General features: G+C 42.9%; 1 protein-coding gene and 1 long non-coding RNA gene across 6 annotated transcripts in view; one reads left to right on the forward strand and one right to left on the reverse strand.

The window, feature by feature from the left end:
* The window catches only part of CALCOCO2 (calcium binding and coiled-coil domain 2), a 32685-nt gene extending 14668 nt beyond the window's left edge, over positions 1-18017 (reverse strand). For 3 of the 5 annotated variants that reach the window (XM_067714321.1, XM_067714322.1, XM_067714319.1), the window contains exons 1-10: positions 17932-18017; positions 10735-10924; positions 6669-6771; positions 6380-6513; positions 5443-5568; positions 4447-4535; positions 3997-4066; positions 3371-3493; positions 2996-3082; positions 186-281 (exon numbers count right to left, since the gene is read on the reverse strand). In XM_067714321.1, the coding sequence (XP_067570422.1) occupies positions 186-281; positions 2996-3082; positions 3371-3493; positions 3997-4066; positions 4447-4535; positions 5443-5568; positions 6380-6513; positions 6669-6771; positions 10735-10914 (1008 nt within the window). In that variant the 5' untranslated portion in view covers positions 10915-10924; positions 17932-18017. Of the gene's footprint in view, positions 1-185; positions 282-2995; positions 3083-3370; positions 3494-3996; positions 4067-4446; positions 4536-5442; positions 5569-6379; positions 6514-6668; positions 6772-10734; positions 10925-17912 lie in introns of all 5 variants that reach the window. The other 2 variants (XM_067714320.1, XM_067714323.1) reach the window with 2 other exon arrangements.
* On the forward strand, positions 10177-23424 carry LOC137211743 (uncharacterized). The gene is made up of 4 exons (XR_010937195.1): positions 10177-10305; positions 20361-20472; positions 21533-21726; positions 23296-23424. It is a non-coding gene; the product is annotated as an uncharacterized lncRNA (long non-coding RNA).
* The last annotated feature ends 3001 nt before the right edge of the window (positions 23425-26425 follow it).

The raw sequence follows: 26425 nt of genomic DNA on the forward strand, positions 1-26425 counted from the left end.
TTCAGTTACAGAACAAAGAATGGGTTTTGCGGTAGATTAGGAAACCAGATGAAATGTACCCTTTGTTTGGGAGCAACTGTCTCATCCAATGTCCCAGAAAGGGCTCTTTTGTTTAACTTTTTATGTTATCATCACATCTCTGGGTCACCCTGCTCCTTCCCTTAAAAAGTCTTTTACACACTTACACCATTTTCTTCTTCCATTCTCTCTTTCTCTTTCTGCAGAACGTTATACATAATCTTGTTCTCACTCAGTCTTTTTGACAGGTCAAAGTTCTGGTCCTGTCAAAAAAAAAATTAGGATTAGGACCACCTATTGCAGTCTGGATCCAAGGTGGGGTAAAACAAGATCAAAGAGGATCTGGCTGTCCAAAGTGGTGGGACTGAGGTGGTGGAGAAGGAAATGGGGGTAGGGAGGAGTGGTACCATGGAGGTGATGCTGACTTACAGAAAAATGACTTAACAAAATGCCTGAAGGCTTGGGCTGGCATCAAGATGCCAGTTTCGTTTGGTTTAGCTGGGAGTAAGTGACCAAAGAGAGAAAAAGTTAGCTTGGGGGAAACCTCAAGACTGGCTTAACAGAATTAGGGATAAACTGAGCTTTTTTTAAACCCCACGCAACCATGGAAACAATCATCATCTTTGTCTTGAATAAACATCTCACCCAACACAGCGTGAAGCACTTAGTTAGGCTGGTGTGACTCCCTCCCAGTGTGAAGATAGGCATATGGACTCAAGTTACACTGAGGAAGAAGGAACCCTGGAAGGCATTTATCCAAGGCTAAAAGGAACCCAGACTGCGGTCCTGGGCTTCCCAGTACGATGGGTTCACCTGACTAGTTTCATGGAGCCAAAACTCATAGGCATGCTTCAGCGCTTCCCGACACCTGCCTATATACACACACATGCGAATACCTCACAAAAACACTTTAAGCTAATCCTACCAGTTGTGGGGTTTTTTTTTCAAGATTTTTTATTTGAATGCTGTGCACTTCTAGCCGACCCTGAGGTAGTAATGCGAAAGGGGGCTACCCGATGACAGTGCTGACTGCAGGCCCCTGGTTCCCCACCCCCACTGGCTCCTGCTGGCTCTTCTGGTCCTGGTTCACTTCCTCAAAAGGCAGAAATAAGAAAGCACTATCTGAGTCTGTACAGAAACCTGCTCAATGGTTATAAAAACCTTCCCTGAGGGCTTCCCTGGTGGCGCAGTGGTTGAGAGTCCGCCTGCTGATGCAGGGGACACGGGTTCGTGCCCTGGTCCGGGAAGATCCCACATGCCGCAGAGCGGCTGGGCCCGTGAGCCATGGCCGCTGAGCCTGCGCGTCCGGAGCCTGTGCTCCGCAACGGGAGAGGCCACAACAGTGAGAGGCCTGCGTACTGCAAAAAAAAAAAAAACCTTCCCTGAGACCCATGGCTGAGCTGGGGCCTCTATTTCTGGGGATCTCCAGGCTGGTTTCTGGCCCCATATTCCATCCCTCTTTTTGGCAGAGGGTGTATTCTCCTTAACAAGGGTGTACAATCCTCTGGGCTTGGTCCAGGAGCCACAAACCTTCACACCCTTTGCTTCCTGGGCCCCTCATCTCTGTCACCTACCCGTGCGGCAGCCCTGAGTTGCCTGATCTGTTTGTGGAGCCGCTGACACTCTTTGTACTTCTCTAAGAAACAGGCTTTCCCGGCCTCTACCTTTGCCTTTAGGCGTTCCACCTCTTGTACTAGCTGCTCCTCCACTGCTGTTTTCTTGTTCTTAGGCTCCTGAAGCCTAAGATACATAGTCGTCAGAGTTAGGGGACTTTTGGATGCATGAGGAATAAAGAATTGCTGTCAGACAGCTGGGGAGCCCCTGGATCTTTCAAAGTATTCCATGAAAACCAAGGAGGTTCAAACCTTTGAATGGCTGTAGATTATTTAAAGCAGATTTCTTTGTTACATCAGAGGTCACAAACTCAGAAGTGCCAATAGGGGCCTGGCAAGTAATGGAACTGAATGAAGGAGTGGGATGTAACAAAACAGTGAGGACGGCAGCCACATGGGGAACGCATGACCCATCTAAGGGGTCAGCAGCTCCAGCTCCAGATACTGCTACTGGGCGGGAGTGTCGGCTCATATGTTGCCAGAGCCTCTGATTTTTCAAGAAGCTGGAAATACAAATTTCTTTTAACGGGAAATGTTCCCATTTTTAAGTGCTGTTCACCAAATCAGTTTTTTAAAAAACACCATCTAGAACAATAAAACATTCCTGTGAGCTATACTTAATCTGTGAGTTGAAGATTTTCAAACTTTGTTGCATCTATTCTTTATTATATAAGCTAAAATACGCAGTATCTTATATACAGTAGGTACTCAATGATCAATTAGATAATGATTGAATGAATGAATGATGCATAGAGGATATGAGTTACATTCCCAATAACTGGATATTCTCCACACATCAGGAGTTCTCATGTCCTTACAACAGTTCAGAAAATGGAGCTTCTAGGCACCTGTGATCACCATGAGGCCTTGTTTCCAACAATATATTATAGGAAATTATTAGTCAATTAGGCTTTCATTACTATATTACATAGCTCAGAACAATTTATAATTATGATAATCGCTAACATTATATTAATTATAACAAAATTTGTTTGACTACTATAATATCTTCTAATTGTAGAGCTCATTTGACAATCATTAATTTGTCTGCCCCGACAAAAACTCTTTAAGAAGGGGGTAGGGGTTATTCTGTGTGATTCCTAGCCCAAGGCTCTATTTACTACAATCTCTCGTGAAGTTTAACTTCCAATATTCCTTTTCACTCGTCACATATTAGAAATGCCCACCTCTCCTCAACAGTCTATAAATGGCAGATTCTCTGTCCCTTTGGGTAGAGAGAAGAAAGTCCAGAGGTAAATGCTATTCTAATCTGTGTCATTTATCCTGTCCATCCCCTGAAAATAGGCTCTATCCCTTCCTTTCTTTAGGCTCCCTCCCACATAGCCATCCAAAGACAGACATGCCGTTAACTCCTGTTCTTTCTTCGCTGCAGTAGTTTCTTTCTGCTTCATCTCCTCCACTGTCCGTTCGAGCTCCTTCCGGTGTTCCCTCTGCACAAAAACAGATTTCAGTACCACTGCTGGGAAAACACACGCACACGCACACGTGCGCACGCACTGGGGAAAGGCCTGCTAAGCTAATGAGCGAGCAGGGTGCAGAGAGAAAAGCAAGTCTTCTCTTGTAAGTTTCTGAGAAAAGCCGTTAGATACCTCATTTCAGATGGCTTCCCTGAGAACTTTCCCGCAGCCAGTGACACCCAGGTATATGATAGAGCAAAGAAAGAACAATGTATATATTTTTTCACAAATGCCTAAAAATATTTTGTTCCATGACTCTACCTGTTCAGTTAAGCTGAGAAAGAGCTGGCTGTTTTCCTTTTTCAGGTCCTCCAACTGCTCTGCTTTATCTCGGACTCCCTGAACAAGCTTCTCTATTTCTTTCTCTTGAGTTGACAGCTGGGCCTAAAGCAAAAATAGTGAATGTAACCAAAATAAAAAAGAAGGAAAACTAAACAGGAACAATGCTTTTAAATGTGCAGTAACATAAAGAGATGTGTGTCCCCAGCAACTCCCAGCTGCCAAATACCCCTAAGAACGTCTTCACTCTTCAGCTCTACCTTACACCTGAGAATCTAAGGCTCAGCTGAGTAAAATCTGACAAGCCACCCTTTAAAGCCCCTCTTCAAGGCACAGCTTCCTAAAAAAGAGAGTCCTGCTGCTACCTGCTTTACATTCCAGGCTTTTTAGTAAGACTTTGCTTGAAAAGATTTTGTAGCTAAAAGAAAAGTTAAAAAGGGTGTGGAGGGCCAAGAACGGAAAACACACACACTGAAACTGTAGTGTGATGCTCTGAGCGATCCACCACTAGGCCCTCAGTACAATGAGCTGTATCTTCCTGGGCCACCGCAGTGGAGTGGTGGCAAGGCTAAGGAAATATACTTTGGCAAAGGTTTGGCATTACCTACCTGAAGCTGATCCACTCTGACTCCCATCTTTTCATTTTCTGAGGACATCTTCTGGTTTTGTTCTTTCAGCCTGTGGAAGTGGAGACGACTAAGTGAAAAAAAATACTGATTCTAGGTCAGCTCCCCCAGACCTTAAACGATTTAAGGCTGCCTTGGCCCTAAGCCTGCAGAGTTATTTTTAAATCCACTAGTCTCTTCTTCAGTCCTATTTTGGCTTCCTGACCTCAAACTGCAAGTGTTCAATACTTAACGCTAATACTTGAATTCAGGTCATTTGTCCTTACAATTCTGATACTAATTCTCTAACCTAGAATCAAAGAGCTCATGAATCAAAGAAGGAGAATCATACCTATCACTGTCATAATAGGAAGACTGTTCTAAAATCTAATCAGACCCTGCCTAAGGGTGTCTATAATACAGCAGCTCCTCCCATTCAAGAGTCACACTCACTGAAGAAGCTCTGTCTCCCAACAGTCCTTCTGCTCTTTCATTGTCTGTTCCAATTTCTTATTGATGCTCTTTAGGGTTTCTAGCTCCTCCTGTAGATTGAAACATCAAAGGGACTTAACATTTCTAAGACAGTGTTTAGTATCTCAGGCAGCCAACAAATATTTATTGAGCACTTATATGTCAGGCATATAGCATGACACAGCAGTGAATGAAATATCCAAGTAAAAGGAGTTCTATATTAAAATGTTCTTAATATGTTCTTTCCATATTAAAAATACATCTACCTTAGGAGTTTGGGATTAACATTATACACACTACTATATATAAAATAAATAACCAACATGAACCTACTGTATAGCACAGAGAACTATACTCAATATTTTGTAATAACCTATACGGGAAAAGTATCTAATATATATATATATATATATATATATATATATATATATATATATATATATATATATATATATATATATAAAAAACTGAATCACTTTGCTGTACACCTGAAACTAACACAACATTGTAAATCAACTACAACTCAATTAAAAAAAGGAAGAAAAAATACATCTACCTAATTTCTCTTCTAGTGGAGCTTATATTTGTCCATTAATTCATTAAACAAATATTTACTGAGTGCCTATTACACACCAGACACTGTTCTGGCACTGCAGACACAGCAGTGGGCAAAATAAAGGTGCTTTTCTCCTAGAAACGTGCTGTCCAATTAATTCATGAAAGCCACATACATAATTTAAAAATTTTAGTAGCAACATTAAAACAAGTAAAAAGAAATAGATGAAATTATTTTACTAATAGTATATGTATTTAATTCATTAAATGAAAATATCATTTCAATATGTAAACAATAAAAAGGAAATCTCTAATATACTAAAATCTGTGCCAGATATTAGTATAAGGGCGTGAGATCACAAGAAAAACAGAAAATGATTCTGATCTCCAACCTCCAAGTTCACCTTTAACCAGCAGCCATACCTGCTTCTTCTGGAGCCTAGCCTGCATGTCTGCGTTCTGCTTCTGGAGGCTGACACAGCTGTCCTTCAGCTGCTTGTTTTCCCTGCAGAGCTCCTCGTTGTGCTGCTCAATCTCTTCCACCTCACCCTACGAAAGAACGTTCCATAAACTCATGTTTGGCCCTTTATAGCTCAATGGATATTCAAGTCCCTCTAGCAGAAAATTCCCATAGGCTGGGATGGTTAGGGTCTAGCTGATTCCCACTCACTGTAGTGACATCTGTGTACCCCAAGTGGAAGCAGCCCCTCAGTATGTAGGGAAGCGGGGTAAGAGAGGTGTGTCTGTATAATTGCAGCATTGAGGCTGCCATTACCAAGAAAGAAAGATAAACAAAATTAAGGCCACAAAAAGTTAAAAGGGGTAATTGACAAAAGAACAGAGTTTTTTCTTGCAAACACTTAATATTGTTTGTCTCTCCTCTCAGACTTAGCTCCTTGAGACTGGGACAGGATTTTAATTGATTCTTCACTACATCCCTAGTGCCTACCAGAGTGTTGGATGGAAGTAGGTGTCCTGTTAAATAACTGAGTAAGCAAATGAATCTGAGAGACACAAAGAAGAATATCTGGTGTGTCTCTCCTCAAAGGAGCTTATAAAATTTACTATGGTGATAAGATGTGCAGATGACAAAAATTAAGTAACTGGGAAAGTTAAATAACTGAATGTCAACTGAGTTACAGAAGTTTTAGAGAAAGGAGAAATCACTTATTGTTATGATTCTTGTTAACATTCCTAAGTCATTCCCTTAGGAATGGTGGGTTTGAATGGGTACTGTATAAAATTTTCCCAACAGTTAACTGTTAGACATTCAATAAAGGCTTACTGACTAAAATTCTACCCTATCCTGGAATTGCTACCCTTAGCGGCAGGAAGGGATTGAGATGAGACGCTTACAGACCTGAGTGGTAACAACCAGGATGTCCTCCTCATTTTCTGGACAGAACTGGAAAGGGATACTTGCCCCCCGGACCACACCATCCTGATCCACATAGCAGAACTGGTAATACTCATCATCCTTGGGCAGGTAATAAGCTGAAAACAGAACATGATTTTTAATCCAAAATAAGGTCTATTCAGAAAACTAAAAATCCGGAAGTCTTTTATCTACCCAGAAAGCTCAGGCTCAAGGGAATTCAATAGTCTTGGCTGCTAGCTGTCTTCTACCTTTGATCCAGTATTTTTCTCACCTTTGAACTGGACCTCCTGCTGTTTGGGAGATTTGCTGTTTAGGTCAACAGGCAAAGTAACCCACATGAAGGTGTAGTACTCACGGGTTGTCTTCCATCCCACCTGCAATGACAAGAGGCTCTTGTTCAGCATCTGAAAGCGCTCAGGTTTGGGCCACGTCTTCGTAAAATGCACTTTTTGTTATGTTGATTTTACAATAGAGTAAGTTCATTATGATAAGATCTACCCACAATGGATCAAATCTTGTTTTTTGACTTATGATAACTATATATACAATTAAAAACTGGTATGCACACACACAGTCTAAATTACTTGTCTTAGAAGGAAACAAAAACTGGCCATTCAACACCCAGGACAAGAGTTCCAAATATTGTATCTCCAAGTCAGACATAGAACCGAGAGTGATCGGGGAAAAGTTGTGGGATTGTGAACCTTGATCCCGCTATTTTCCTACAACAGTGTTCTTGGAACTTCTTAATCAGAAAGCACTTCTGATCTGCCCTCTCCACTGGTTCGTCCTCTCCTGTGTCCAATTCAGTCTTGTCACCTATACCAACCCGGTTATATCTCTGCGTTTAAAAGTGCATTTTATTTTATTTATTTATTTTTGCGGTACACGGGCCTCTCACCACTGTGGCCCCTCCCACCGCGGAGCACAGGCTCCGGATGCGCAGGCTCAGCGGCCATGGCTCACGGGCCCAGCTGCTCCGCGGCATGTGGGATCTTCCCGGACCGGGGCACGAACCCGTGTCCCCTGCATCGGCAGGCGGACTCTCAACCACTGCACCACCAGGAAAGCCCCTAAAAGTGCATTTTAAAAATAATGTGTGTGTTGGGGTTGGATGCAAGAGTGTTCTTAGACTATGAGGTACCAGATAACTGAGTCCAATCTGTAGAGTTTTCTTTCTTCAGTGTTTTTCTTAATGCATGTTTAATGAAGGCTTTTTGGTGATAAAGATAACAACAACAATCTGGTAGTCATAAAGGCCCCTTCTAGGTATGGAATGCAGTAAGTCATAAGATATAAGGATGCTGTAAACTATGCCTCAGAGCAGGAAGCTGGCGAAGTGGAAAACATTCTCACTAAATGTGAAGAGGGTAAAAGACGGCTCAAATCCCATCTGGAAGATGAGAGTACACCGGAGAATAGAAAAGGAGCCGTGTGTCTTCAAGGGGAGAATACTCAGCAAATAAGCAAAATTACATTTATTGCCATATTGTGACCCTGCCTGAGCCCAGTGGGAAGAAAAAGAACTAAAAATAAATTCCACGTTCATATACTAAGGAATCAGAGCAGGGTTGAAAAGGCTGTAAGTGCATCACACATACTAGGGCATGTTTTAGTGTCTCATTAACACCCACACCATTGCTGTAAGCACCTCTGGGCCACTGAAACCTGTGGAGGTACAGGAAGCAGGAATTTTATGGAGTCTTCATTCACATCCTGGAGTTTCTTAATGCACTGTGACCAAAATATCATCTAGGAAGGCCTAAGAATTACTGCTGCCTTGGAACAAGGAAGCAGCTTCTAGCCACCTGCGATTTCTGTCCTTGGCTCTTCCATCTGAGCAGTGCTAGTCGCAGCCTGCCTCTTGTGCTATGACATCTCCCCTCCCCGGAACCTTGGAACATCGCATAAATGCCCGGGTAAAGGAGAGTATGGAGCGCAGGGCTCCACGTTGAAGGAAGAAAAGCTAACTCTCAGGGGGCTGCTGTGCTGTAAGGATTAAATTAGAAAACACAAACACAAACACACACAAACACACACACACACACACACACACACACACACCTCATCAAAGACCTAGCACATCATATGTTCTCAAAAAGTTTGTGTTCTCTCTTTATTAGTCTTAAACTTTGCTTACACACTTTAGGGTAGGTGTTCAAATCAACAGCTTTGTGACAATGAACATCAGAGGCCATTCTCTGGGTTAACCACAATTTCCTTATTGTGGTACGCAATACCTCTGAAATGAATGAAGTATAGATGCATTTAAAAACAATGCTTTTAAACATTTGTTTTTAAAAAGAATAACACTTTCGGGACTTCCCTGGTGGTGCAGTGGTTAAGAATACACCTGCTGGGCTCCCTGGTGGCGCAGTGGTTGAGAGTCCGCCTGCCGATGCAGGGGACGCGGGTTCATGCCCCGGTCCGGGAAGATCCCACATGCCGCAGAGGGCCCGTGAGCCATGGCCGCTGAGCCTGCACGTCCAGAGCCTGTGCTCCGCAACAGGAGAGGCCACAACAGTGAGAGGCCCACGTACCGCAAAAAAAAAAAAAAAAAAAAAAAAGAATACACCTGCCAATGCAGGGGACATGGGTTCAAGCCCTGGTCTGGGAAGATCCCACATGCCGCGGGGCAACTAAGCCCGTGCACCACAACTACTGAGCCTGCACTCTAGAGCCCGAGAGCCACAACTACTGAGCCTGCGTGCCACAACTACTGAAACCCGTGCACCACAACTACTGAAGCCCGCGCGCCACAACTACTGAAGCCCGTGTGCCTAGAGCCCGTGCTCTGCAACAAGAGAAGCCACTGCAATGAGAAGCCCACACACGGCAACAAGAAGTAGCACCCGCTCACCGCAACTAGAGAAAGCCCTCGTGTAGCAATGAAGACCTGACACAGCCAAATAAATAAATAAATAAATAAAAATAGGGCTTCCCTGGTGGCGCAGTGGTTGAGAATCTGCCTGACAATGCAGCGGACATGGGTTCGAACCCTGGTCTGGGAAGATCCCATATGCTGCGGAGCAACTAGGCCCGTGAGCCACAACTACTGAGCCTGCGCGTCTGGAGCCTGTGCTCCACAACAAGAGAGGCCGCAATAGTGAGAGGCCTGCGCACTGCGATGAAGAGTGGCCCCCGCTCGCCGCAACTAGAGAAACCCTCGCACAGAAACGAAGACCCAACACAGCCAAAAATAAATAAATTAATTAATTAATTAAAATAAATAAATAATTAAATAAATAATAAATAAATAAAAAGCATAAGACTCTCATCTGTTTTAGAGTGAAGTCCTCACTGGAAGTTGCTCCGGCTGTCCCTCCGGTTGTCCACTACCCCCACCTCTAAACACCAGCCTTGTTACCTACAGCTTCCATCGTTCTATCACTTAGCTTGGAATTCCAAACAATTAAGGAGAAGGAATTCGATGAGGAAATGTGAATTAGCATCAGCTCCTACACAGTGCACTCAAGAACGATGTCTGATTTTAGGATGAACAGCATTGGTAAACAAGCACATGACACACTGAGGTGTCAAAACAAAGGTCACTTATGTTGGGACTCAGCAGTGTAAGTTACTTACGTTTGACCTTTATCTCTGTCTCTGTAAATAGGATGATTTGTCATTATGGTGTGTGAGTGAGTGAATGAGTAAGAGTGTGCATGTGTGTGTTTGTGTGTGAGGGGATGTCAGAGACAGAGATACAGAGGGGGAAAGAAGAGGAGATAGACAGTAAGTTGACTATAATAAAAAGTACCATTTCTGTACTTGAACTGACAGGGCGATTAGACACTGGAAGAGGAAACCGAGGGAGCTCATAAACTTTCCATTCTTGGAAATCTTCACAAAGAAGCAAGACACGCTTATTCAGGAACAAACTTCTTGGATGCAAGATATAGGACAAGGTAAATTTTCAACATCCTTTCCAGATTTGTAATACTTATATTAAAACAAATTAAACACTGTACTAAGTAAGCAAGTGACGTTTAAATTCACAGAAATTATATAAGGGGCCACCTACCCCAGTCAAGTCACAGATGAATATTTCAAAATAGGATAATTTAAAAAACATTTACATTTGGTCTTTGAAAGTATAATAAAACTTGTGGATTGTATGATTTGCTATCTTATTTTAGCTTAAGACTGAAATTAAAATTTGAGTCCTACAGCACATGCTGGTGTGTGTAGGGAGAAGTGCTAGGGAGCTTAGTTCAGGATTTTAACATTGGCCACACATATATGCAAAATGCTTATAATACAGAGACAGACACACACTCAGGTAACTAAGATGAACCTCTAGTTCCCAGTCACTTGGTACTAAATTAAGCACTTACTCTAAAGATGCCAATCCAATCCTTTCGACGGGGAATGAAATGCTGGGTGAGGGTGTAATAGCATGTGATGTCCCCTCCAGGGACGTAGAACTTCTCCACACTGTTAAAGATGACCTGAGAGAAATGACAGTGGTCCAGCAAGACAGCTGATGTGGGGGGATCTTCTACTGTCTCTTCCATGGTAGGGGTCCTGTTATGAGATATGGGATAGAATAAGGCTCAAAAAGGGTTGTCTGAAATGCTGGAAATTTCTGGGCTCTCACCCAGGAAACATTCAGTTCGGGGCAAGTCAGTTAAAGCAAAAGCCTGACAAGTATTGAGAGCACACAACTTGCTTTCGGTTTCACTATGAGCCACTTTGCATTCATAACTTCCTGTGCTATAAGAATTTTCTGAGTCTCTGTGACCTCTTCACCACAGGCACCACCACCCTCACATACCCTTGTTCTCTGCTCACATCTAGTTTGCTCCCCTTCCTCTAAATGCCTTAAGTAAGGCAGCCTAGAGGTTCCTGAGCTAGGAACTGTTAAGACTTAGATTCTAGATTTTTCATTCCAACAAGCCCTGTGGCTTTTGGAATGTCAATTTCTCTAGATTTCAGCTTCTCTATTCAATTTCATTTATCCTGTAATTATCGGGTCCTTCTATACATTAAGGCACTCTGCTAGGAGCTGGGGATGGGTGCAGAAAGAAAGATAGGGACGAGAGAAGGAGATTATTTGACATGCAGTGGTGACGAGCATGGGTTCAGAAATCAAAATGTTGGAGTTCAAATTCCAGCTTCATCACCTATTAAACACATGCCCTTGGGTAATTTACTTAACTGGACTCTGTGCATGGTTCCTCATCTGTAAAATGGGGCTAATAACATCTACCTCATTCTTTTTTTTGTGAGCATTAATTGAAACACAGGCATACCTCGGAGACATTGCAAGTTCAGTTCTAGACCATCTCAATAAAGCACATACCTCAATAAAGCAAGTCACACAGTTTTTTTGGTTTCCCAGTGCATATGAAAGTTATGTTTACACTATACTGTAGTCTATTAAGTGTGCAGTAGCATTATGTCTAAAAAAATGTACATACGTTAATTGAAAAATAATTTATTGCTAAAAAATGCCAAAGACTTCCAAAAGTAACATCAAAGACCACTGATAACAGAGCACCGTACAAATATAATAATAATGAAAAAGTCTGAAATATTGTGAGAACTATCAAAATGTGACACAGAGACATGAAGTGAGCAAATGCAGTTAGAAAAATGGCGCCAACAGACTTGCTCAAGGTAGGGTTGCCACAAACTTTCAATTTTGTAAAACAAAATAGTATCTGTGGGCTTCCCTGGTGGCGCAGAGGTTGAGAGTCCGCCTGCTGATGCACGGGACATGGGTTCGTGCCCCGGTCCGGGAAGATCCCACATGCCGCGGAGCGGCTGGGCCCGTGAGCCATGGCCGCTGAGCCTGCGCGTCCGGAGCCTATGCTCTGCAACGGGAGAGGCCACAACAGTGAGAGGCCCGCGTACCGCAAAAAAAAAAAAAGAAAAAATAGTATCAGTGAAGCAGATAGGTATGCCTACAATGTGCAGTGTCTAGTCCTTAAATCAGTACCTGCCATAGAGTAGGCAATTCACACAAAGTAAAGGCTGAGTGACAGAATAAAGCACGTGCACAAAGTCTGGATAAAGAGAGGGTTTTACAGATGTTAGTGACTATTACGTTTGTGTTTCTTTTCTTTTCCGTCAGTCTTTGCCCTCAAAAGAGTCCCAATCCGATATGGAGGTTAGATGAGAATTTAAGTGACTGCCAAATAAGTGCAAAATGCTCTTGGGTTCAAAAGAGAGAGAAATGAAACTGGTTAGGAAAATGAAGAAAAGCTTCGAGGAGTGAGTAGAATCCTAGATAAGCCCTCAAGGAAGATTAGAATTCTGACAAATGTGTTTGGGGGTGAGGAAATTCCAGATGAACGAAGCAGCATGCATAAAAGCAAAGAAACAGAAAAATGCAGCCCATGGAGGACAGCAAGCAAGTTTGGATTCCTATCTATAAAATGGGGCTAGTAAGCTGTATTTCACCTTTCTAGGTCACAGTACAGATAAAATGTGATCAAGGATGGGAACTATTGGGGAGATAAAAACAACACACAAAAGAAAACAAAGTCTTTTGAATTGTCGGGACCTCAAAAGCCACATGCCTGTCTTCTAAATGCATTTAGTGAGTCTATGTTTCTCAACCCAGAGTTCTACTGGGAAATGAAAACAATACTGCAGCTCCACACAGCAGATGCAGAAAGGGCTGTATATTTGCAAATACTACTACATGGTATCTTACAAATTCAGCTGTTAGAACGTGTTGGAAGATTGTACACACACACACACAGACACACACACAGACACAAACACACACACCCCTTAAAAAAAGAGTAAGTACAATAACCAGAAAAACACAGTAGCTCTTCTAGCTCTGCCCCACCCCACTTATTTCCTGGTTTTATTTTGAACTCTAAGCTAACAGGCCTCCTCTTCCAGCTCCCCCAGAAGTCAATTTTTTCATAGAGAAGGTAAGAGGACTTTGAGGCACTGAACTGTCTGTTCTCGAGACTGAGCTAAGGAACTAAGAAATGTACTAGCTTTCTGGTTTGTGACACAGTTTGGCCACATCCTCAACCTCAAACCTCAGATCAGTTTTTCTAAGGAAGAAAGAGGTCACATTCCAGTCTAGGCCAGTACTTGTTCCTCATGATAAGCTGTTGACTACTGATCTGTTGGATGCTGTGGGAGGTTGGGCAGGGAGATTTCTCAGCTCGCAGACCCCCTGTCTTTCCTAGTGGTCTTCAGTCACACTGAGGCCAGCATAGCCCCTGTGTCCTAAGCCTGGAGCACCATTTATCTGAGCATGTGACTTAATCTGTCCTTTACTGTGGATCATGAGAACACTCAGGAAAGAGTGAATTCGGGGCCTGTCTCTCAATTAGCCTAAATACCATCATACTCCCTGTTCTTTTCCTTCATAACACTATCACCACTACATACACAACAGAACACCTAGCCCATAGCAATCACTTATTGCTATACTCATAGTACTTACTCACTGAATAAATGAATGAATAAGATACATATGCAATTCATCAAAAAGTGAAAAGAAGCGGCTTTGTAGGTAAACAATGCTGTGAATGATGGAGGGGCTGATTATTGTCTTTAGCCCTGCTCTTAACTTGTTGGGTACCTTTGGAGAAGCTGTTTCTCAGCTTTCTCTTTTCTAAAATAGGGTGAGGCGGGAGTTCCCTGGTGGCCTAGTGGTTAGGATTCTGGGCTTTCACTGCTGTGGTTCGGGTTCAACCGCTGGTTGGGGAACTGAGATCCTGACAGAATCTCACTGAAGAAAGGACAGCATACACACACAAAATGACATGAAAGAGCTCATATTCTGAGGCCTGAGTGCACAGCCAATGGAACCTTCATCTCTTGTCATTCATCTGAAAACCTAACATCTGTCTGGAAAAGTCAACAGCCTTGGTTCCTTGCTTATCAAAAATATAAGAGACTCCATGAAGTTTTCCATTTCAGAGACCTCATTACATTCCCAGAAGGACTCAGGGGACACCCAATGGCACTCCGGGTGTTTGGAACTCAATCATTCTTGAAATAAAAAACTCTTCTGCCAAGACTGCAGAAGGGTTTGAGGAGGTAGAGTGAAGAAAAATAGTGGCTTTTCTGCTTCTTACCAAAGCCGACGACTTTTAGAAAAGGCCATGGGTAAACCTAGAGCATAACCATGTCAATCTACACTGGGTCAGTGAGGAGGTACCTCATTCAACTTTTCCTGGAAGGAAGCTATCTACTGATTTTTAAGGTCAGTGATCCTTAAAGCTTATCCTCCCTCCCAGCGATAAAATTCCCTGGGAGAAATGGGCTCCAACAACGGCTTGGGAAATTGTCTTTCTGACAAAGCAGTCTAGAAATGACTGTTTGTGGCGGGGGCGGGCAGGAAGGATGCGGAAGGAAAATTAGAATGATTTAAGCATCAGCTCCCCTCTTTTAACCACTCTTCCCACTATAGAACCTGTCCACCATCCACTTCTAATTCTGGCAATATCCACAGAGACAAGGAAGAGAGAAGAAATACAAAAAGAGCAAATGTTAAATTTAGAAACCTAGAGTCATTAAAAAGCAGTGGGATGAATTAGGCTCCCTAGAAGTCATGGAATGGTATTCCACTTAATTCCTTACTCCTACCCTCAAATCAAAGACTGGCCATATAACGAGTGACCAGGGAAAACAAATAGAAAATTTTAAAAACAAACCATCAGGGCTTCCCTGGTGGCGCAGTGGTTGAGAGTCCGCCTTCCGATACGGGGGACGCGGGTTCGTGCCCCGGTCCGGGAAGATCCCACATGCCGCGGAGCGGCTGGACCCGTGAGCCATGGCCGCCGAGCCTGCGCGTCCGGAGCCTGTGCTCCGCAACGGGAGAGGCCACAACAATGAGAGGCCCGCGTACCGCAAAAAAAACCAAAACCAAAAACAGAAAACAAACCATCAAACGTGGGAAAATAATGCAGAGATTCCACAAACTGTCAGAGGCACTTTAGTTGGACTCTGACACAGTTGCTACTTTTTCTTTTTTTTCAGCTCAGTTTCCAAAATGATTAGGGTCCTCAGAGGAGGCAGGCAATAATAGGCAATATATCTTAAAATGAGTCTCCCGAACTGGCTCCTGGCTTCTAAGAAAACCTGACACATTTTCATCTAATGAGCTTCTCAAGCCTAATACAGTACTCCCAGGACTGTTCCATGAGGGCATAGATTCTCCTATATTCTCCTGAAGGAACAAGAAGCCAGTTCTACTCCTGCTCTTTCTTGAATCTGTAAACTACGCTGATACGCTTTTTAGCAGAATAATTGAAAAATGTTAAGCTTTCTGTCTTTTTTTTTTTTTTTTAAGCTTTCTGGTTTAGGTTCTAACAGTGCAAATATTCAACCAAATCAATTCACCAATTTTCCTAAAGCTTTTTCCTCATGTGTGCTGAACCACAAAGAATAACCTTATAAAACGACAGCAACAAAAACTAAAATTCTAGCACAAAGAATGCCCAACATTTTTACATTCGCCTTTTATACCAGTGGGCACATGTTTCAAGAGAAGTGAAGACTATAGATTATAAGTTTCTCTGGATCAGTTCACAGAAGGAAACCAAATGAATCCACAGCCGAGAGAGAAATGCCAATCAGTTCTTCATTTGGGAATAGTAAAAACAAAAATAAGTAAAAACTAAACACACATTCAACCTAATCCCTTCATCCTTCTGCTTACTTAAGTTTCTAAACTACTAGCAATTAGCAAAATGGACAAACTGATTTGAGTTCCACTCCCCCTGGCCCTGGAATAGATGCTTCCACAAAACTACCCTTTAGAGAACACTGACAATAGATATTATGGATGTGTAGATGGCCCTGAGATGGGGAGCAAAAGCACAGACACATAGTCACTGGTCCTCAAATTATGAGAGCCACTTGCTCTAATCCGAATTTTCCAAGTTCATTCCAGTTCCTTACCTAAAATCTTTCTAGTGCCTTAAGTAAATTTTGTACCCCCAGGAGACTTTTAATACCTAATTCAGTAACAACTGTTTGGATTAGCTGCCCGGCTTATTCTAAGCAGCCTTCATCCCACATACCACAACACCACAGTGCCAACAGTACTAGGGAAGAACAGAAAAACTGTTCTGGGCAACCAGGAGAAACTGCAAAAAGCTCCAAGCTGTGGACTAAATCTCCATTTTATTCCATTTTACTTTACTGAGATTTTATACTTTTTCTGTGAAAAGGGTGATTCTGCTAACCCTTGAAGTGACCTGGGTAGTGACAGTGTTTGAAGTGTAATAGAAAGGGGACTAAGCTAGGAGCCAAGGCACCTGGGTTCCTGTCTTAGTTCTGCCACTAACTAGCTCTGAGATCTTGGCCAAGTCACATTACCTCTTTTTAGGCCTCAGTTTCCTCATCCGTAAAACACACGGATCAGGCAAGAAAATCTCTAAGGAACTTTCCAGCTATAATGATGATCCCAAGTGAAGGAAAAAGGAAATGAAAGAGTTTAACTGTCTTTTCATCTAAGAAAATGAGGAAGCATGGTATTATATTAATAAGCACAGTCAAAAATTTTAAAGAGCCCTATTTGTACTATCTGACTCCAAAGACCACATGACTTGTGTTACGTAACTCTTACTACCTTTCTTAGGGTCCTTCCCACTCCACAGCTGTCATTTCTGCAAAAGGGTAGAGTTTCAAATAGAGGCCCTCTGAAAGTATCGGTGAAAGTCACTCACCTGGATATTCCTTAATCATGTGCTCTACACAGTCTACAAAGACCTATTGTATTAAAAGTCTTTTGCTTTTAACAGTTTTTGCAATAGTGGAGATGTTATAATACATAGCTTTTGTATTATTCTACTCAGCTCCAACCATGGCCACTTGTTGGCTTACATCAGAAGCAAAGAATCCAAGTGATAGAAAAAAGTTTAAATGTCCAGGAGGGGTTGAAATCATAATAAATTAGAGTGGGAACATTAGCCCCAAACTAAATTGGGGGTGGGGGAAGATGGGGGGGGATGGTGGGGAGGGAGGGGCCACCGGAGATCAACGGTAAAGAAGCAGGTCACCGCACCCCAAGTGCTCTTTCTTCTCGGTCGTCTAGAACATCTCCTCCAATTACAAACGGCCTCAACTGAAGGAAGGGGGCTTCAGGGATCAAGACGGGGAAATTGAGGCCCAAAGAGAAAGTAACTTGCCTAGGGTGACTGGGCAAGGTCCGCCCTCGGCCACAGCCACCAATGACGTCAAGCACGGGGATTAAGGAACCAACACGACCTCGGCCAGAGAGGCGGGGGCATGACGTCGTGACTTCAAGACCCTCACTCGGGTCAGAGGATTCCTTCTGCCCCAGGAGCCGCCCACCCGGCCCCGGGCACTGAATCCCTACCCTCCTGGGGGAAAAAACTGCCCTCAACCCTCCAAGGCCGCGGAGGGGCTCCAGGGGCCCCATGACGCCACTCTCACGGTCACCCTAGAAGGATGGAAAGAGGTGAAAACCGAAACCAGCCGCACCACTGCCCGCCCATGGCCCTTTCTCAGGACTGGATGTGTGAAGTCGGGGAACCCGAGGGCCCAAATGTCCCTAATTGCCCACCTTCACTCCAGGGACTCACCAAGGGCTACAGCCAGCGGCGGCGCCACAGCAACAGGGCGGGGAAAGAGACAGGGGCGGGGCTGAAAACCCAGGGCAGAGCGGTCCCGTCTGACCCCGCCCGCTACGTCGTAACGGTCAGCAAGCCCCGCCCTCACCGCGGTGCTTTTGGGGACTTGTAGTGTTTAGGTGACTGGGCCCCAGGGTTGCTCCGCAGCCCTGTATGGTTTTCCCCAGTCTGGAGCAAAGATCACATTCCAAGGAGCCTACTTCTTTCCCTAGAAAGAGCCATTTACCTTCCTTTAAAAAAAATTTTTTTTTTCTTTTAGACCTGAGTGCAAGCTCCATACATTTGAAGGACCATTCAGAAGTCATCTTCATTTTTCTCCTGCTCCACGTAATACTTCACTAAGAGTCTTATAGATGAGAATCTCTTTGTCATTTAATCATGCCTCCCACTTGCCCCTAAAGGAGACCCAGCAACCCCCCTGGGTAGCCCAGTTTGTGTTTCATCATTACCCCTCCAGAAAGAAATTATTCTTTAGTGTTAACTCTGTTAATGTAGTGCTCTTCCTAATCGGAGTAAGAATAAACTCAGCAAGAATCCTGCTAAGTCAGTTTAGAGAAAATTCCCCACTCTTGATATCTGATCAAACCCTGGCCTGCCTTCAGCAAGAATCCTGTAAGTAGGTTTAGCAACAATTCCCTCACCCTTGATGTCTCCTCTTAGTAATTTTCTATCCACTTGTCCTTATTGTATTTGGAGTTGAGTGCAATCTCTCTCCCCTATTGCAGTAGTCCTGGTTAAAGTCTCTTTTACTGTTTTATCAAGTGTCAGGATAATTATTTCTTTTTTAAAAAAATTATTTATTTTTATTTTTGGCTGCATTGGGTCTTTGTTGCTGCACACGGGCTTCCTCTAGTTGCAGCGAGTGGTGGCTACTCTTTGTTGCAGTGCGCAGGCTTCTCATTGTGGTGGCTTCCCTTGTTGCGGAGCACGGGCTCTAGGCGCAGGATTCAGTAGTTGTAGTACTCGGGCTCAGTAGTTGTGGCTCACGGGCTCTAGAGCGCAGGCTCAGTAGTTGTGGTGCATGGGCTTAGTTGTTCCGTGGCATGTGGGATCTTCCCAGACCAGAGCTTGAAGCCGTGTCCTCTGCATTGGCAGGCATATTCCTTTTTTTTTTTTTTTAATTAATTAATTTATTTGTGGCTATGTTGGGTCTTTGTTGCTGCATGCAGGCTTTCTCTAGTTGCAGCAAGTGGGGGCTATTCTTCATTGCAGTGTGCAGGCTTCTCATTGCGGTGGCTTCTCTTGTTGCAGACCATGGGCTCTAGAGCACAGGCTCAATAGTTGTGGCGCATGGGCTTAGTTGCTCCACAGCATGTGGGATCTTCCCAGATCAGGGCTTGAACCCGTGTCGCCTTCATTGCCATGCAGATTCTTAACCACTGCGCCACCAGGGAAGCCCTGGCAGGCGTATTCTTAACCACTGTGCCACCAGGGAAGCCCAGGATAATTATTTCTTAACACTGAACATGCTGTCTATGGAAGGTTAAATTCAGAAGTGCCCCTTCTCCAAGGAGTAGCATCTGTCTAAATCTGGAGAGAAAGTTTTCCATGTCATCTAACCAGGGGTTTATGCCCCTGAAGCCACTTGAGGTTTCAGGCAGGAGAATGAGCATTCTTAATCCTGCCTTCTCACAAGACTGGTGGCACTCAACTGAGATGAAAGGATGGTGGGAAATGATGAGTAAACCTGGGAGTGGGGTTTCTACTGAAAGTTCAGATCACCTTCTGAGTTACCAAAATAATACTCTTCCCTTTAAAACTCTATCTACAGGGGTGACCTTAGAATCTTGGATATATTTCCATTAATTCTACTTATTAGCTTTCTTAAAAGCACTGAGAACTGACACCTCCTACACACACACAGCTTACTGTCTATGTTAATATGACAACTATTAACACTCTTGCCTGGAAGTTAAAAGTGCAAATAAATCCATTGTTCATTTTAAGAACTTCCTAAAAGAACCATCAGCTTTTCAATAGGAAGTATCACTTGACAATTCTGTACACTCCAAGACTCTTAGAACCGCTGGCCTCAAAATCCTTGCTGTGCCCTCCAGTCCTAAACTATTATATCATGACCCTTGCCCAATTCTAATCAAATCCTGCGCCCCCCGCACCTGCACTGAAAGATTCCCGGCCCCCCCCCCACACCGCCTCCAACCAATCTTCAAATTCTCAATAAATACTACTACTTTGTCCTGCCACCTGTCGGCCACTATTACAACTCTGTCAAGATACTAGTCTTCCTTACTGCAGTAAGAATAAACTCACTTTTGTCTTATCAATAGGTTGTTTTGTTGATAGCTTGGAGAGCTAAATTTGACAGCACAGAATAATAAAAAAAAAAAGGTTAATTAGTCTGATTTACTTATTTCCAATAGAAGTGTCAAGGGAAGCCTGCAAGTACAACCCTTTATGACTGAATATTGAAGAAATGGGAATTTACATTCAGACCTACAGAGAAAATCTTCCACTTTTATCTTCAACTTCCAGGTATGGAGTCGAACAAAGACTGGGGATTGGGGTAATTTGTCTGTGCCTGACACAGTGGGTTATCTCATTTAATTCTTATAAGAGAAGCACTTTTATTATCCCCATTTTACAGATGATAAAATTGAGGCTTAGAGAAATAAAGTTACTTGCCCAAGCTCACACAGCTAGTAAGTGCCATTAGAAGGCTTTGAACCCAGCATTCTGACTCAAGTGTACTCTTAATCACTATACTCGCTATACTTTTCATGAGAGTTCAGTAATCCATAAGGGACGAAAAACACATAAATGAGTTTAATACCACGATATTGGCTTTAGAAGAGGAATTGACGTGGTGCTAAGATAGAAGAGAATTAATTTTTCCTAGGGGCAAGAAGGAAGGTTTCATAGAAGAGGTGTTAAAGAAAAAATTATTCTGAAGCCTGTTAAATGGTAAGGAAGACTTTATTCAGAACTGTTGCAATAGGAACATTAAAACGGGAGAGAGATTGTGCTCAGCTCCAAATACAATAAAGACAAGTCGGAATTTATAGCCATTAAGCAGAGTGAGGGGGGTCAGTAGATGAAAAATTACCAAGAGGACACACCAAGGGTAGTGGGGATTCTTGCTAAACTGACTAAGTAGGATTTTTGCTGAGGGCAAGCTAGGGATGGATCAGATCTCAGGGGTGGAGGATTCCCTCTAAATTGACTTAGGATTTTTGCTAAAACTGGACTTGGCAAGGATTAGACACAGAAGCCAAAAGTTGAGACCTAGTTGAGAAAAGTGCTCAGAGGCACCTAACTTCAGTTTGGTCAAAGAGACAGTCTTTGTCAGACGCTTGATTTATTTGAATAACAAACGTGGCTGGCAGAAAAAGTGATGGGAGAGAAATCTGAGATGGAGGGAGGGAGTGGTCATCTTCAGTGGTGCAGTCCTGTAGAATTCTCTGCGATGATGGAAATGTTCGCTACTTGCACTATCTGATCCAGTAGCCACTTGCCACGTGTGGGTATTGAACGCTTGAAATGTGGCTATTACAACTGGAAACTGGATTTTTTCTTTTAATGTAAATTTAACTAGGTCTACGTGATCATTGTCCTGGCTAGTGCAGACCTGCAGCATCTGGGCGGCAGGGGTGTGGACTTTGGGAAGGAGAAGGCGCCCAAGTAGCTGCTGCTACTTTCACCTTTGCCCTCAGCTCCGGCCCTGCCCAGTCCTGTACAGTAGCAATGGCTCCTCTGGCCTTTGGACTCTCGACTCCATGGAAAAGGAAGGTGAGAGGAATTTTTATCCCTGAAGCTTGCTGTCTCTGTAACCATTTAGAGACTCTGCAGTTTGATGACTTACAAAGCAGAGATAGCTTGTATGCCCAGGTTTGAGAAAGAGAAGGAATGAGTAATCAATGGGAAGAAGGAGACTATTAATTAGATCAAGTATGGTATTTTATAAACTTCAGGAGAAAGAGGAACCAGGGGCTTCCCTGGTGGTGCAGCCTGGGTTTGATCCCTGGTCAGGGAACTAGATCCCACATGCATGCTGCAACTAAGAGTTTGCATGTCACAACTAAGGAGCCCACATGCCGCAACTAAGACCCGGCGCAAACAGATAAATAAATAAAATTAAAAAAAAAAAAGAGAGACAGAAACAGGAACCAGGTATGCCTCAAATTAACCATGCGTTTCTAAAATGTTCTGGCAAATCAAATCCCCTACTAAGCACTTCAGGGGGTGTTAATATTTAAAGGTGCTTTGGAATGTCCTGTTAAAAATTTGGCAATAAAGATGTTAAAAAAAAATTGTGGAGGGATATATTTGTTTTTTAAAATTACATTAAATAAACTAAAAAAAAAAATTCCATAATCCCACCCATGTTTTTAAGACTTCCATCTGTAGAGAAAAATGTGTGTGTTGCACACCCTTCCTTTAATTAGCTGATTCAAATTGATTTCACGGGAATTATTTCACAATTCTGTAAATTTTAAGTAATTTGTGGACGAGTAATTTCTGACTTGTCTGACAGAGGCTTGAATGTTTTCCCTCCTTTCCTTGTGGAAAAAAATCAGTTTTACCTCTGCTTGCAATTCCTTTCAATATATATTTTTTAAGTATTTATTTATTTGGTTGCATTGGGTCTTAGTTGCGGTGCACGGGCTCTTCGTTGTGGCGTGTGGGCTTCTCTCTAGTTGTGGCGTGCAGGCTTAGTTGCCCAGCGCGTGTGGGATCTTAGTTCCCCGACCAGGGATCGAACCTGCATCCCCTGCAGTGGAAGGCAGATTCTTAACCACTGGACCATCAGGGAAGTCCCTCCTTTCAATATTCTAATGGAAGAAATTTTCACATATTGTGGTATGGGGAAATCATTCTGGCTTGTAGATGATTGAACTTGAATTTTATGCTAACTAAAACAGCCTGTTTGTGGCCTATCGAACATATATTATACATCTGTTTTAGTCATCAAAGAAAAGGTTATATTGACCCGAAGTAAAAAATGTCCATGTTAAAAATAAAAAGTAAACGTCTCCCTTCCTGGGACACCAATGCTGGAACTCCTTTGATGATAAGACTCCCTTCCCAGGTGTCAAGGCCATACTGCTTGCTGTGTATGTGCTGATTTTTTTTTTTTTTTTTTTAAACCTTGAAGGAATGTATCCCTGACTTTTTTGATGTTCTTTGTTCTGACAAGATATAAAACTGTGTTGAAAACCATGCTTATCCAGAGCAGTTCCTCAGAGATATCTGAGGGGCTGTGTCCTATGCTATAGTCCTCAGTTTGGCTGAACTACAACTCCTTTCTATTCCTATTATAGTTTGGTTATTAATTATTTACATCGACAATGCTTGGAGTTCTTGACAGGATATCAGAAAAACTGGCCTGAGGTCACGTGGATGCTACTTTGTGCTGGTGCTTGGTACCAAGCCCCCTGAGGAGACTCCCACCCTCCACCCCTGCTTCACAGCACTCTTCAGATGCTTTGGTGAGTTTTTCCTGATATCTGGATATCCTTTTATTAAGTAATGGTCCGTCACTTTTATTTGAGCTGTTATCTTAAGATTCGTAGTCTTAAGGGGGTAACAGTTCATTTTCTAGGTGAAAGTAACCTAGGGAGAATTCCTAGACAAAAGGACCTAGGGGGAAATTCCTAGGCAAGGACCTAGGGAGAATTTCTAGGCAAGGGACCTAGAAAGAACTTTGGAGTGAACTAGGTCGGCTGACCTTTTTTAAAAAATGTAGCTTAAAATTGGAAAGATGTGTACTTTATAGTAAAATTAGACTTTTTAAAAAAAGTGGGAGGGCTTCCCTGGTGGCGCAGTGGTTGAGAGTCCACCTGAAATGCCCAAGGTCGCGAGGCCCTCCACAAGACCACCAGAGTCGAGAGTCAAAGCCAAACGGCAAGGGTCATTTATCGCAGGTTCGAACCTGGACCTCCGCGCACTCGTTGCCGGTGACGCTAAGAGGTCCCGGCGGAGTTTAGTACAGCTCTTTTATAGACCGGTACAAACATAGTCGCCGATTGGTTGACTTTTAAACAAAGACACTAGTCGCCGATTGGTTGACTTTTAAACAGAGACACTAGTCGCCGATTGGTTGACTTTTAAACAAAGACACTAGTCGCCGATTGGTTGACTTTTAAACAGAGACACTAGTCGCCGTCTGATTGGTTGGACGGTTGCAGGGGGGGGTCAGCAAGCGTAGTTACAGAAGCGAGAGCGGCTGGTTAAGTTTTGGTTTCCTGAGGTTTTGTTTCTCAATTGGAAATACTTAAGGCGGGGCCATGGTCGCAAAAAGAAATAGTGCAAACAGGAGGACTGATGCAACCCTAAAAGTGCTGCGGCCTCCACCAGCCCAACGGCAGGGCGGCGGGGGGCTGTGCGCCCAACTTCAGGCGGCGCTCCCAAATGTGGCAAGCCCAGCGCCGCGCCCTGGAATGGTCCTTTTTCGGCCCTTCTCCTCCGGAAAGAACAGAAAAGAAACTCCAGGAAAAGCACAAATTGAATGCAGGGCGTCAACTCAGTCCTATTCCCACCAAAGTAGAACATAGCCCCCTCACACCTGCTGATGCAGGGGACACGGGTTCGTGCCCCGGTCCGGGAAGATCCCACATGCCGCGGAGCGGCTGGGCCCGTGAGCCATGGCTGCTGAGCCTGCGCGTCCGGAGCCTGTGCTCCGCAGCGGGAGAGGCCACAACAGTGAGAGAGGCCTGCGTACCGCAAAAAAAAAAAAAAAAAAAAAAAAGTGGGAAACTATGCTTCTAAAGCCTATCAGCTCCCAGACAGACAGCGACCCACTGGAACTGTTGGCTTCATGTACAATTACGGAGCCAATACTTGCAAGTACTTATCTAACCCTAAAATGGCCAGGATGGAGCTCTTTTGACATTCCAGAACTGCTTTTTGCATGTGCAGTTAAAGAAATCTGGCTTGATAAAACATCTTTTCAAAATTCTTACCCTGAGAGAACAAAAGTACTCCTAGGAGAAAACTTGAAGTTATAACTCTTATCATGTCCTTGAAATGCAAACACAGACCACATTGCCTGAGACTACAGCCTTGGCTCAATTACTAGAAACTAAAATTGAAAACAAAAGGCAGGTGGGGGAAAGGGAGGAGAGACGCCTTTTAAACTCAAGCAAGAAAACTATGAGATCTCTGTGTGTGTCTATCTGGATATACGTGTGTCTGTGTTATAAATATGATGTTTCTACCTCCAGATGATATTATCAAAATTAATTTGTAAAAGAGCTCTATTTAATTGACTTAAAAGTAAGCACTTACAAATCAAATATTTCTACAAGTAATGAAAAACTAACCCCAATTTTTAAAGGATCACATGATCTAAGATTAATCTTTAATGAATGAAAACAAGTTTAAGTTATTGGTTTTATTAATACAGGCATGTCTTTGGAGTCATCAACATTAAGTATAATACTTTTAATGTGCCTGGGTTTACTGAAAGTCAATAAACTTATGTTATCTCTGTTATAAAACTTGTCAACAAGAAAATTAACTTGGTATGATGATATTTTCATAAGTAATAAAATAGAGACAAATAGGATAAGAGTTTTTAGGTGATTAAGAATAATTACATTTTTTTAAATTAATTAATTAATTTTAAATTTTTATTTATTTATTTATGGCTGCGTTGAGTCTTTGTTGCTGCTCGTGAGGTTTTTCTAGTTGTGGCAAGCGGAGGCTACTCTTTGTTGCAGTGGACAGGCTTCTCATTGCAGTGGCTTCTCTTGTTGCAGAGATCAGGCTCTAGACACACAGGCTTCAGTAGTTGTGGCATGCAGGCTCAGTAGTTGTGGCACACGGGCTTAGTTGCTCCATGGCATGTGGGATCTTCCTGGATCAGGGCTCAAACACGTGTCCCTTGCATTGGCAGGCGGATTCTTAACCACTGTGCCACCAGGGAAGTCCCGAGAATAATTACATTTTACGGTATGTCTATTTTTTTTTTTGGCCACACCACGCTGTTTGTAGGATCTCAGTTCCCTGATCAGGTCACAGCAGTGAAAGCCCAGAATCCTAACCACTAGACCACCAGGGATCTCCCTGGTATGTCTACTTAAAAATAGGTTCTCCAGATTTTTGGGTTTTGCTAAATTAATTTAAATAATGGAACTCATTGAATATTCAGATCATTTCCAATTAAGATAAAATACTAAAACATTAATTGCTAAGCAAGTCTAAGTTTACCTACTTTGTCTTCTTAGATGTTTGGGTTTATTGGAAGAGAAAATATATGTTTCTAGAGGTTTGGAAATATATTCATAAGTTCACCAATCAGGAAATGTTGGTATGACAAACAGTTCACAGTGGCTTGCTTCTTGGTTTCTTAATCTAGCAACTAAGGTTTTTTAAGGGCTACAAATTATAATACATATGTAATTTAAGCTACTAGAAATAATATGGGAAATGTTTCAGTATACAAGGAAAATAGGTGTGTGTTTTAAGTAAAAGAAGGTATGAGGAG

The sequence above is a fragment of the Pseudorca crassidens genome, chromosome 19 (assembly GCF_039906515.1).
Source record: "Pseudorca crassidens isolate mPseCra1 chromosome 19, mPseCra1.hap1, whole genome shotgun sequence".
Taxonomy (NCBI): domain Eukaryota; kingdom Metazoa; phylum Chordata; class Mammalia; order Artiodactyla; family Delphinidae; genus Pseudorca; species Pseudorca crassidens.